General features: G+C 35.0%; 2 protein-coding genes across 2 annotated transcripts in view; one reads left to right on the forward strand and one right to left on the reverse strand.

Annotated features, from left to right (window-relative positions):
- Positions 1 to 388: 388 nt before the first annotated feature.
- Positions 389 to 3,549, reverse strand: LOC141433348 (uncharacterized). The gene is made up of 5 exons (XM_074095345.1): positions 3,077 to 3,549; positions 2,507 to 2,683; positions 1,502 to 1,831; positions 1,260 to 1,410; positions 389 to 1,171 (listed from the first exon to the last, which is right to left on the reverse strand). Exons 1-5 carry the CDS (start codon positions 3,254 to 3,256, stop codon positions 597 to 599), a joined length of 1,413 nt encoding a protein of 470 aa, XP_073951446.1. The 5' UTR covers positions 3,257 to 3,549; the 3' UTR covers positions 389 to 596.
- A 1,899-nt stretch (positions 3,550 to 5,448) lies between these two features.
- The window catches only part of nudC (nuclear distribution C, dynein complex regulator), a 39,377-nt gene continuing 31,502 nt past the window's right edge, over positions 5,449 to 13,323 (forward strand). Inside the window, exons 1-4 of the mRNA XM_074095352.1 lie at positions 5,449 to 5,816; positions 6,565 to 6,642; positions 7,567 to 7,783; positions 10,230 to 10,393. Coding sequence (XP_073951453.1) covers positions 5,742 to 5,816; positions 6,565 to 6,642; positions 7,567 to 7,783; positions 10,230 to 10,393 — 534 coding nt within the window. The 5' untranslated portion in view covers positions 5,449 to 5,741. The remainder of the gene's footprint in view (positions 5,817 to 6,564; positions 6,643 to 7,566; positions 7,784 to 10,229; positions 10,394 to 13,323) is intronic.

Here is a 13,323-nt window from a genome sequence, read left to right on the forward strand (position 1 = left end):
CGCTCACATTCCTGAGTTTAAATATTTAAACTAATTTTAAATATGTTCATTTTCAAAAACTAAGATAACATAATGAAAAAGTAATACAATAAAGTAAATTAGCAACTTTTTCAGTTTTGAACTATATTTGGGTGGAGAGCAAAAAGTTCGACCACTTTAAATCGCAGCTAAGCATACAAAACGGGCAGCGGAAAACTTATACAAATTTTAACTAGCATAGAGGTGTCTAATTTTTAGAACTTCACCTATTAATTTTACAACATAAAATTAATAAATAATAAATTATGTTAATAGGTAGGACCTGTAATTCTGATTCATAGGAAAACCAGAAAATTACATGTAGATAACATTAAAACAATTAGCATTAAAATAAGGTAGCCTTTGATAATTGGTGTAGGACGGCAAATTTGTTTTCAAGGCACATTAACATTGATACCTGTAAATACATATTTATACAAAATTAAGGCACAATTGAATCATTTTGAATCATTTTTAACCACCATAAATATATGTATATTAATTTTCAACAGCAATCCATTCTAACACCATTTTTGTTGAAAAATAATTATATTTAGATTTTTTTAAGAATATGTAGGCTAATTTCTTTGACCATGACTTGTCCACATATGTTCTTTAAATGTCTCTCGCATTGTAAATGATCGAGGGCAAAGGTAGCAACATAACCTATTAGTAAGATCGGAGTGCATGAGCCTCACATGGTATTTGAGAGCTGATTGGTTGGAATACTTCATGCCACAATGTGGGCAGTCCCCACAAATTGCGGCATGGTTTGACTGCTGGTGTGACACTCCTTGTGAGGTGGAAGCTCCTGAAGCCAGCCCTGAGACACTAGACATACCAGCCAGAAGCAACAGAGCTTGAGACTGTTCCGATGAGAAATTATTATCAGCATCCATGCTGTCCTGCTGCTCTGATAGCAGCACTTCTGGTTCATATTCAATGTCAGATTTTGGTGATTGTTTTTCAGGCTTCACAAAAAGTTCGTCACTGGGAACCACTTTTATAGGACTCTTTGTTGTAGAATTGGTACATGATGGAGAATCATTAATAGTATCTTTACTTCGTGATGCACAAACATCTGTTACATTCGTCACTTTTTTAGCTGATGAATTAATATTGGCACTGAGGTCACTCTTCGATGGGTTTATTCCTGAAAAAAATCCAGTTTAATTCCTAATTCCAAGCACATCTTTTTAAAATTACCTGTTGTTGTTTACTTTTACATAAATTATGCTTACCTGATAGTAATGACCTGGCAAGCATACTGTTCTCGTAATCTGGAAGACTGTCATCATTTTCTAAGTTTGTTGTGGGTCCAGATATTGGGGAGTTATCATCATTCTGTTCGGTTTTAATTAATAAAGGAATGTTGTCACCTTGAGCATTAATCTATAATAAAAAAATATAAGTAATTATGTAAATTATTACTTTAAAAGTAAAGATAAAGCATTTAATTAAATTAATTGCAGAAAAATGTTACCTGATTTAATTTGGAGTTCTTTCCATTAGCTAAGATTGGTTCTGATGAATTCTCAATCTTCTTGTCAATTTTTTTTTCCACTGCAAAAACTGGATTCTCTACCATTAAATGTGATAAGTGACTTTTAGTATAAATATCACATGATTCTACTAATTTACTCTTTTTGTGACCTTCTCCAATATCATTAGGTTTGTCTGAAGTACTGCTTCTTCTCTTTTTCAGTGCCGGCATTTTGACTTCTTTGTTTGTGGCACCAAGTTGGGTCTTTGCTGATATTGTTAGTTGTGTATAAAGTTTGTTTGAAGTGTTGGGGGATGTGAAGTTCTCTTTCTGCAATAAAAAAACTTAGTAGGTCCTCTTCTTATCTGTCTATCTACTACAAATGAGCAATTCTTGTATGTATAATCAGAATCTCAGAAACGGCTCCAATGACTTCGATGAAATTAGGTATGTGGGGGTTTTCGGGGGTGGACAAATTGATCTAGCTTGATCTTATCTCTGGGAAAACGCTTATAATCGAGTTTTAGCCCGAGCAAAGCTCAATCACCAAGATACTACTTACTTACGTATTAGCAAACCAACTGAATTATGACCCACTGCGGAAGCTTTTCATAGAAAAAATCATAGTGAAAGCATTCTACGGTGGGTCAGGAATCAAATAGTTCAACTATACCTGATTTCTCAACACATTCGCGGCCACATGCGCTACGGCGCTACACTCATAGCGCGTAGCAGCACTTTTCCGCTTTGTAGCGAAAACTGCCTACGAACACTGGCACAGAATGTATTAATTCTTACCATATTTTGACCTGGGAGGTACCTTAATTTGGCAGGGAAGAGCTAGATAGTAGCAAAATGAGGTATAGAAGGGCTGCATGTGTCATTATTTTGATAATGGGCAATATCAAAAATAGTTGAATCAAAATAGTCAACAGATCGCAGGCTAATTATGCCATCGCTTCCTTTGAACCAATAAGATCTAGTTTAGATTTACTGCTAACATACCTGTTGAGTTACTCCTGTCAAGCCTTTAACTTGCAACAGTGCTGCCGTGTGCAGGAATGATGACAACTTGCTCTCTTCAATAAACACCTCCCCTTGGTACATATATGACAATAAACTGACAATATCATCTGCTGACACATCTTTGAGAATTATCACTGGATGCTGACATGGGTTTTCCTAAAATATAATAAAATATATAATTAGTGCCAATAAAATAGGCGTGCAAGTTATAGTTTTAAATACTTTCAACAAATGAGTCTTAAATTTGATAAAAACTGGACTTAAAACCAGATAATTACAGAAATATTTTACAACATATTTACTGTTTGTATTAATTGTAATAAATTTACATGTTTCAACCGTTTTTATTTATATGTTTACTCTGATATTTACTCTCAAGATAAAACTCAATATTTTTCACATGAAACAGATCAAAGTTTAGATTAGTAAACAAAAAGGTACATGCATTTGTTGCATCATGGCAACTACAAAGTCCTTGGAATTGTACTTTTACAACAGAGGTGCTGTACAAACTGAACTCCAAGGTTATTAATGTAGCGAGTCATTCACCTTGAACACATTCCTGAAGTAGGGACTGCAAGCTGACAGAATAACTTTATGAGCCTTGATATTTCGCCCTTCGCAGGTGAGTGTCACATCCACCAGATCCTCAGAACATTTCAATGAATCCAACGCACTAACTATATTTGTCTGGAAATTGTTCCAACGTAAACAAAACTGATCTGCCATGGTTACGTTTTTACAAAATACTCCGCTTGCTGGCCACCTTTATTTTGACACACGGCAATACGATTGTTTTTTTAGAAAGGACACTGTACTACATTTTGCCTTGTAAGAAATACACATTACAACGATTGAAATAAGACTTTCACTCAAAACTGTAACTTTTCGATTCAACAATTTGTTATCGGTCGTTTGAAATGCACAAAAATGCAATGAATGACCTCCATTGATTCTTTTTCACTCGAGGGCGCGCGCGCTCGTGTTGTACCTACGTTCGGGGTGACACTCCCGGCCTTGATAATACCGATATAGAAATACAGACCCTGTTTTTTGTGTATACGCCTTTCGAAGCTAATGTCAGATTCTATGGTCGTTATCACGAAAAACAGGGTTGGTATTTCTATGTCGGTACTATTCGGGCCGGGAAAGAGTGTCACCCATCGCCAAGGCTTTAAATACCGTTAAAAAGTGGTAACGTTACCAACTGTCAAACCGATTTAACGTTAAATGATAATTAACGTTAAACGATTTACCGTTACTTATACAACTTTTTACCGGTATAAAAAATGGTAACGTTATCAGCTATTAATTAAAGTAACGTTAATTCAAAAGTATCGTTAAATCATTTTAACGGTATTTATATTACTATCTACCGGTAAGTTTGGGTAACGTTAAATGGCAGATTATCCTCATTTATCGATCGAGTATGCACGCGCTAAATTGGCAACACTCGGTAGCATAGCAAAAATTACCGATAGTGTAACTTCGGTATCGTTATAATAATGTGAATTGGGTAACGTTAACAAGCCCTACAATGTAAAGTAAATTTACCGGTAAAAATATCGGTAATTAGGTAACGTTAAATAATGTTAAGTTATCAATTAACGTTAAATTTTAATACCGGTACTAGGTATTTTTACCGTTATTTAACGTTACTAATAGTGTGAAATTGGTAACGTTAACAAGCCCTGCCCATCGCACGTATCGTATTCCAAGCGTATCCCCGTGTAACGTACCGTGCGTGTTGGATATTGGATAAAAATGCTCGACACACTTTAAAAAACGCTCAAAGTATACAATTACATTCGGACTCAATAAGCATGCGAGCCGATAAAGACCCACTATTATGACCCCAAAAATAAGCTATACTTATTTAAAAATAAGCAAGCCAGAGAATCGGCAAATCAAGAAGTGGCAGAGCAAATTAATATCAATGGTTTTGGGGTTCCTCTCGCATCATTATCACTAAAATAATATGCATATCGGAGAGATAAACTCAGGGTACAACTTTAAATTGATATGCCTAACGGTTAATACCATTCCAAAGAGTATAAGTACCTATGTAGTACCATTCTCTAACAAAAAGGGCTACTTGTCACTCTGTAGACAAGTCCACTCCACACACTACGAAGAGATATTATTATTATTCCCCTTGATGGCGGCCTTAAGGCCTAAGAGATATTAACGTATGACAAGTCTCTAAACCAACTTTAAACACTACGCTAATGACAAGTACTAAGCCCGTGTAAACCTAGCATAAACCAGCAGTTAACGTCACTCTATTAATAAGTGATAGTCAATAGAATTAGGCAAATAAAACTCAAGTTATTTTTGAAGTTTATTATTTGTTACGTTATTACAATATTTTAGAAAATAGGTTTCACTAATGAACGTGTTTCCAATGCCTATAATTGGTTAGAAAAAAAAAACTCACTAGTTAGTTAGATTGTCAATGTCATTGGTTGGGGAAACAATAATGTACAACTCGGAATGTACGCGCAATAATGTACGACATGATAATCTGAAGCATTATTGCTTCCGATTATCATGCCGTACATTATCATGGTCGCGCATTATCAGGGCGTACAAAATTTTGCGCGCGCTGTAATGTACGTACGTAGTGATAATGTACGTCGTGATAATCTGAATCCAATCGATTCGAATGAATAGACATTTTTCGCCGCGGATCGAGCGAGCGCAGCGAGCGAAATCGATATAGTCGGAGCAGAACTGACCTGGCCGGGTTAGGTTGAAGGGCGAGGGCGTGCAAGCGAGGCGGTAGCCTCGCTCACCGCTCTCGCCCTTCGTTAGGTTTTTTTTAGGCTAGGTCTAAGTCGTTACGAGGTCAGTCATAAAATTGCATTAACAAGTCGTACATTAACTACACCCATTGGTTGTCATTCCCATTTGTATTTTTTTTTGTTATTCTCCTTCCGATTCTCGAAATTACTGACGTCTGTCTGTGTCACAATCTGACAAATTGACAATTTGCGCATTGCTTCCTTGCCATCTATGTTGCTTGCATCGAACGAAAAACAGAGCAACGCGGTAACCGGTGACTACCAATTGGAAACAAAACAGAACTACTTTTACAGAGAAAAGAAAAACTTCACACCGTCATAGTATTCCTAGCAAAGTGAAACTAAATACGTTACTTATTTGAGTTTCAAAAATAGTCTCGTTCAAAGCAGAACTTGGATAATTTACAATAATGGCTAACGATCCTGAAAGATTTGATTCTATGCTGCTGGCAATGGCACAGCAACATGAAGGTGGTGTTAAAGATGTAAGTAATGACAATCAGTTAGATCGAAACTTGCTTCTATTCTTTGTTTAAACCCAACCAAGTGTTAGGTTAGGTTGATTCAGAATGACTGGTGTCTTATTCTTATCCACTTTATCCCCTTGAAAAGATATATACGCTCTGTTTAAATATATTTTGCTGTAGGTAAAAAAAATCTAGTCATTCTTTTCATTTTGAATATACTTTTATTACATATTATTCAACTTCAGTTGACTTTCAGTTGTTCACATTTCTTTGTTAATTCTCTGGAATTTTTATAATTTTTGCTGTGTCCTGCTACCTACACATTTTACATTTAAGTTAAGTTAAGCAATTGGCTTCCTTAAATCCAAAATAGTACATATTGAATGGTAGTTCTTACGGTGTTCTCATTTTAACTAGGTATATTTGTTAATATTGAATATTTATTTGTCACAAATATATGATAGCAATTTATATCAAGTTCCTTTTTTTTGCTAAAACTCATGTTAAAAAAATCCATGTCAGCAATCTTATAGAAATTGCTAGAACAATTTCGTGGATCCTTGACATAAATAAATAATTAAACAAAATTGTTCATTTGATGGATGAATGATTGATGAGGGATGGCTGATTCCAACAATAAATCAATCCATGGAATGAAATCATTGCACCATTGATAAGGAGAGAAAGAGATTTTTTCATAGTGTGTATAGTGATTTTTATTTCTTTATTTTGTAATAAATATGACTTTTAGTTTATGTATTTGCAGCTCCTGCAGACCATTGTTAGCTTCCTTGCAAGAAAAACTGACTTCTTCACTGGAGGAAAGGAAGGAGAGTGGGAAAAAGTAAGTTATTTGATGAATCATCTAGTCATGATTTGAAAATATATGCATAATTCATTTTATTAATCCTCCCAGCCTATATACGTCCCACTGCTGGGCACAGGCTTCCTCTCAGAACTAGAGGGCTTGGGCCATAGTTCCCACGCGGGCCCATTCATTTTATTATCATTACATAAAATATCTTCCAATTCTCACTAAAACTATATATAAACTAAACTATGTCACAAAATAAAAACGTCATCCAAATTTTCTGCCTCAGTTATTGACCCCATTGACTCACTTGTATTTTTTAAAGTGTGTGTGTTATTTTATTACATAACATGAGAGTGTACTATGGCCTTGTAGATCATTACTATGCAGTGTGGAGATTTGGGTTGCAAACAAATTAAAAAAAATCGAGATTAGATGTTTAAAAAATCAATACAATGGGCAAGACTGACACTTGTGAGCCATATGGCCTGTAACCATGGAAACAGTGTTTGCCTTCAATGTTAAAACTAGTGCACCAAGTTTAAAATGACTATCAGGCATTTTAAAAAATTTAAACCCCACTTACACTTCTTAAAATTATTTAGGACACCTCATGGTACCCCAAGAAATAAGACAGTTGACAATGCTAATTTATTCATATACCAATACCAGGTGAACTAGTAGATAACTTATTACTTGCTTGTTGAAATATACTAAATATGTTCCCTTACCATCAGGCATGATTGTGGTTGACACACAAGCCTATTTCTATACTTACATATAAAAAAAAACTGGTTCTGAATGATAGCGTGTTTGTATATTCTTTCCATGGTTTTCCATAAAGCTAACACAACAAAGTCATAATTTGGTATATATACCTACATAATTCTAGTCATGTTTAATTTAATTTGCTTAAATATTGGTTAAAATATTAATCAAGCTTGCCTCCCATTTCAGGTTGTTAAGGACACATTCTATCCCTATGCTGCTAAAGCTCGTGAGGCATCTGACAAGATAAAGAGAGAAAAAGAAGAAGAAGCCAAGAGACTGAAAGAAATACAGCAGAAGAAAGAGAAAGAGCGGCTTGTGCAGGACTTTGAACCTGCCAAGGTAGTGGAACTCACGGATCAGGAAGCAGATAAACTGCAAGCTGATTTAGATAAAGAGAAAAATAGTAAGTACCCTTTGTTTCCTTAAATGACTAGTTGCTCAATGCAGTGGTGTCGCTCTACTGTTTATTGCAGACCTGCGCATGTCTACAGATTAGGTCACAGATTGCCTTTTATTTTATCATATTATGTACAGTCCAGGTCAAAGTTACATACACCACAGAGTGACAAAAAGCATAGTCATCTAAATAGTCATAAATTCGGCAACATAGGAATGTACATAAATTAGTAAACATGGTTTGAGAGAAGTATGCATACACCAGTTGCAATAATAGGTGTCCTCATTTATTAAACCATAAACTTAGAAACACCTTAAAGTCCAAAAATATGTATACACTAATAACCATAATTATATATCCAATGTGATAATCTAAAATATGTAAACAATCAAAATTCCATAACCAAAACTATTGTCAGCGACATACTTGCTTAATCTAAATCGAAAATTGGTATTATATAAACGGTGTTTATATAGATAGTACTAACTCAAAGGTACTCGGATAAACTGGTGGGTGGAAAAATTTGAAAAAATTCAGGATGGTAGTAAGTATATCAAACTTACAAGCAAAACTATAATGGTTAAGTTTTTTTGAGAATTATTAGTAGTTTAAGAGTAAATAGCAGCGTAAGGTATTAAATATACCTAAACTTGGAATATTCCGTACACAATACGAAATCCTTAGAAAAATATTACTTAGGTTTATTCTATTTCGGGCGTGTCCGACACGCTCTTGGCCTGTTTTTTTTTTAATCCTAAGATAAGAGATTTTGAAAGTTTCATTCCAATTGCTACTTGTTCCACGTCATAGTTCAGATAGATGTGTTGGGAATTCCTACCGGAATTTATACTTCAAAAACCTGTTGGTTTACTCTAATAGCTATACGATCTTAAATGTTAATGGATGTTAGTTCATACATTCAGCTGTCAAAATGTATGAACTAACAGTCGATTAACAATTAACATTGTATGGTGAAATTAATTGTAATTAAACGACTAATACATATGTTTGTAAAAAGTAATGTTACTTATTATTTTTTTTGTAAGCTAAGTATTATTAAATTAAAATTTAAGTACCCATTGAAAGTAACTTATTGAAATGAAATGAAACTAACTTTATGGGGTAGCATATTTTTTGGCTTCAGGCATTGTTTGATTCTTAAGGGCAGCATGTTTTCTCTACAAATTTTTTTGAAGTTTCAAAAAACATGTTTATTTTATATTCTCTACTATTATTCAAGACATTTAATTCCATGACAATTTAAACAACATGGTTTTGTTCAAATTCTTATGCATCATTCATTCATTCATAAAAATATCTATAATAACGACTCCACTGCACTCTGTTAAAAATTGCCACCAAACATCCCAACTCTATACACATTATCTTATTGAAATACATACCAGCCCTGCAAGCCACATTTATTTTTTCATTTATTTATTTCACTGTTAAAGTCACATACATTTCAAAAGGATGTTACAGTTGCATAGGTCAGTCCATGACGCCCTGCAAGGGCACACAATAATACTTTAAACTAAATTAAAAATCATGCATTTATCATTACATTATATTGATTTGATTATGATTATGTCAGATTATGGAGTAAGCAATGAAATCTCTAAATTTTCTCGCAAAATGTTGACATAATCTTTAGTCAGTCATTATTCCATTAATTCGAGCTAAACTACCCATTCCAGACCATGCAAATGAGTCGCATACCATAAACATTGCCTCCACCAAGCTTTACAGTTTTTTGGATATTTCGTTCTGCTAAAGCTTCGCCAGGTTTACGCCACACCCTAAACCAGTTTTTTTTCCGTATAGTCGGTACAGTAGGTCCCAATATGACGAAATAAACAAAAAAGTTGTATAAGAAAAGATGGTTTTCGTGTATGATTTATTTCATCCAGCACTGTTAAAAAAATCGGACACTTGTTTTTTACAAAAGAGTAGGACCAGGGAGTTTTGGGAGTGGCAATTTTCAAATTCAAATTCAAATAATTTATTCAGTAAATAGGCCGCAATGGGCATTTTGACACGTCATTTTTTAAACTTCCAGTGCTTTCTGAAAAACCATCATTGCCAAGAAGAATGCGCCGCAAGAAACTTGGCAGAAAGTCATTTTTTCAAAATAAAATACTTAAAAACTACTACTATTAAAGAAAAAGAATCCAAAAAAATAATAATAATACAGGGATGTATGGGGTCCCTTAGTTACAAAACTAAACACTAACTATAGCTATGTTCAGTGGAATTTTATAATGCTTCCACCGTCTTAAATTAAAAAAATAAATAACAATAATTTAATTCTCAAATATACATTTCAGGTCAAGTAACCATTAAGCTTTTGGATTCCGAAAGTAAGCTCACGTCTGCCGCCCCCAAATTTAGCTCACACGCACTCATGTCTTACTCTGAATATTTTAATTCAATGAAGCATTTCATATTTCAGAGCCTGAACTTGGAAGTGGCGATGGTGCTGAATCTAGCAGTGAAGCCGCGAAGACTCCGGATGATGATGATGATCCTAAAGAGAAGAATAAACTGAAGCCTAATTCTGGAAATGGTTGCGACCTAGAACATTACAGATGGACACAGACATTAGAAGAAGTTGAGGTAAGTAGATCATATAATTTTGTTATGGATACAAAATATCATAAAACTAATCTGTAATATTTTGTCCAACGGTTGAGTGAGTCTAATTGAACACAAATATTTTTAACACGCAGGTAAGAACGATTCCCAACTATGAAATTTGAATACTAAGCGCTTTGGAAAAAATAACCGATTCTGTATACATTTGAGGGCCAGATTTTTTGCCGCTCAGTATATAAAAATTGAGTTTTATAGTAAGAAAAATTGAAGTGAAATGTTATGACGTTTGATACGTAATATTTTCAAAAGCTCAATAGCTCTTAGGTAACTGCGTTAGTAACATGATACAAAAAAAAATAGCCTTTATACTATAACAAAAGTCTACGAGGGCGGGTTGATACGTTTCCGAAACGGCACATAAATAATACAATATATAAAAATATACAGCCTTATTCATCAAAAATCCTTAAGTAATGGAGGTTTGATCGGTCTGTTACTTAGCAGACTGATTAAGCTTGTTAGATGGTTGTCAAGAAGTATGATTCATAAACGCTTGCTAGCAGTCTGCTAGTTGTTGAGCTGCTGATAGACGGATTAGACGCGTTATGTTGGCCATCTTGACAAATCAAAGACAAAAAATTGCCTCATCGACAATTAAAAAAAAAATTACAGCACACTCACTGTATTTTATTATGTAATTTTTTTAATGTATGATGACCAGATGGTCCCAAAGGAAGACCAGCGCCGTTCGCAAGACCCGGCAGATTGCTGATTTGGGACCATTTCGTGGCATACATAAAACTATATTTTTCTTTATTTTTTTTTATCCACTGTTCTTATGTTTGTCACGAATAAATGTTTTCTTTCTTTCTTTCTTTCTTTCCAATTAGCAGGAAAAAATAAATAAAAAGCGAGATGTTTGTTTTCCCGCCATTTCCGATCCGCATGTTTATGTTGTACCTACCTAAGTGCAACGAGCCGTAATTATGTTATTCATCCTAATTTTATTTTTTTCATACTTATTGTTAGTAAAGTAGTAAAGTAGCAGTACATAAGCATACCTAATTTAGAGGATTTTTAAATACAAATTCCTGAAAATAAATTTTCCTTGATTTTTTAAAATCTTTGCGTAACCCTCCCTTCACTAAAAATATCTTCGGTATGGTTTTTTGCTCTTATCAAAGTCAGCTGTTCAAACTTGTGGCGGCCATTTTATGACTTAGCAGGGAGATAAAGGAGGGTCTACGATCCTATAACTTTAGCAGAGCCTTGATCGACTGATTAGCGCTAACAGACGTTTATGAATCATGTTTTTTAGCATCGGGCTTTCAAGGAGCCTTCAAGGAGGCTCGAACTTTTTATGAATAAGGCTGATAATGTTTTATTTTTCAACGTAGGTACTTTCTAAGTCCACGCACTTAGCCCAACGTTTCTCCAAGGCTATTATCCCATTTCAAAAGAATGATTCTTCAAGTCCCTCAAAATACCCATTTACAACTTCAATGACTTCAGTGTTCGAGGAATATTTTTGTCCGCCTCGCTTAGGGGCATACATGTCCAAATGTCAGAAAGTCCAGGTGTCACATTGTCCATGGTCAAAAAGTCCGAAGGATGAAACGTCCTAGTGTGCAAAAGTCCTAGCGTCAAAAATTCCGAAGGATTAAACGTCCTAGTGTCTGAAAGTCCTAGCGTCAAAAAGTCCATGGTCAAAAAGTCCGAAGGATGAAACATCATAGTGTCTGAAAGTCCTAGCGTCAAAAAGTCCATGGTCAAAAAGTCCGAGGATTAAACGTCCTAGTTCTGAAGGCCTGAATCCCATAATGTCTCATTGTATAAAGATGTGACTAACACAACTACGAGTAAATGATAAATATAACTGAAATAGATTAGAGAGCTAGATTGCTCATCTGCATTATTTCCAGTCTATTATCTAACACCCTGAGGCCCATTCTCGGTAAGATCCAGATGCATCTATGATGCTTCGTACATGTCGTGTCGAGTCAACGCGAATTGACCAGCTGGTCCAGTCATGCAGATGGACTGGGGCCTCATTCTACATTGTCTCTTTCCATATTGTTATCGTATTGTCTACGTAGTGGCAGCTCTTATTGACTTGACAGTAAAGGCGATCGAGTCGAAAACAATTCCATTGAAATAGGTGTAAATAAAACCAAAATAGAACGAGACCCCTGGACTCTCGGACATATGGACTATCCGACATTAGGGCATTATAACCTTCGAACTTTTTGACAATGGACAATGTGACACCTGGACTATCGGACATATGGACTATCCGACATTAGGCATTATAACCTTCGAACTCTTTGACAATGGACAATGTGACACCTGGACTCTCGGACATATGGACTATCCGACATTAAGGCATTATAACCTTCGAACTTTTTGACAATGGACAATGTGACACCTGGACGTTCTGACATTTGGACATGTATGCCCCTAAACGGGGGTAACAATTAGAAGTGCAACTCCTCGATTTTGTCCATTGCGACTTTAGCCGTGTGAACAGGGGCGTTGTCTTGGTGCGGTGAAAATTTCTTCTTGTTCAAGTGAGGCCTTTTCTCTCAAAGTCAAAGTCAAAATATCTTTATTCAATTTAGGCTATAACAAGCACTTATGAATGTCAAAAAAAAATCTACCACCGGTTCGAAAAAACCTCTGTTGAGAAGAATCCGGCAAGAAACTCAACGAGGTATATTTTTTTTAAACAGATTTACAATATTATCAAATGTATTTACACAACATCACAAGTATTTAACGCAACTTTATTTTTAACACAGTAGGTTCGCTATTTGAAGGGATCGCTAATGCGGAGGAATCGCTAATGCTCTTTTATTGTGTCACTGAGATTTTGTGGCAGATCAACATAATATTGGGCGTTTATCGTTCTTCCTTTTTCGAGGTAATCTACAAAAATGACTTCTTTGGAATTC

This window comes from Choristoneura fumiferana, chromosome 12, assembly GCF_025370935.1.
Source record: "Choristoneura fumiferana chromosome 12, NRCan_CFum_1, whole genome shotgun sequence".
NCBI lineage: Eukaryota > Metazoa > Arthropoda > Insecta > Lepidoptera > Tortricidae > Choristoneura > Choristoneura fumiferana.

What these genes read in the sequence shown, in the direction of transcription:
- LOC141433348 (XM_074095345.1), bottom strand. Translation starts at nt 3,256, where the DNA reads ATGGCAGATCAGTTTTGTTTACGTTGGAACAATTTCCAGACAAATATA. An exon ending in AGAACTCCAAATTAAATCAG is followed by an intron (nt 1,411 to 1,501) that starts GTAACATTTTTC and finishes TTTTTATTATAG; the next exon opens with ATTAATGCTCAAGGTGACAA. An exon ending in TGCCAGGTCATTACTATCAG is followed by an intron (nt 1,172 to 1,259) that starts GTAAGCATAATT and finishes GATTTTTTTCAG; the next exon opens with GAATAAACCCATCGAAGAGT.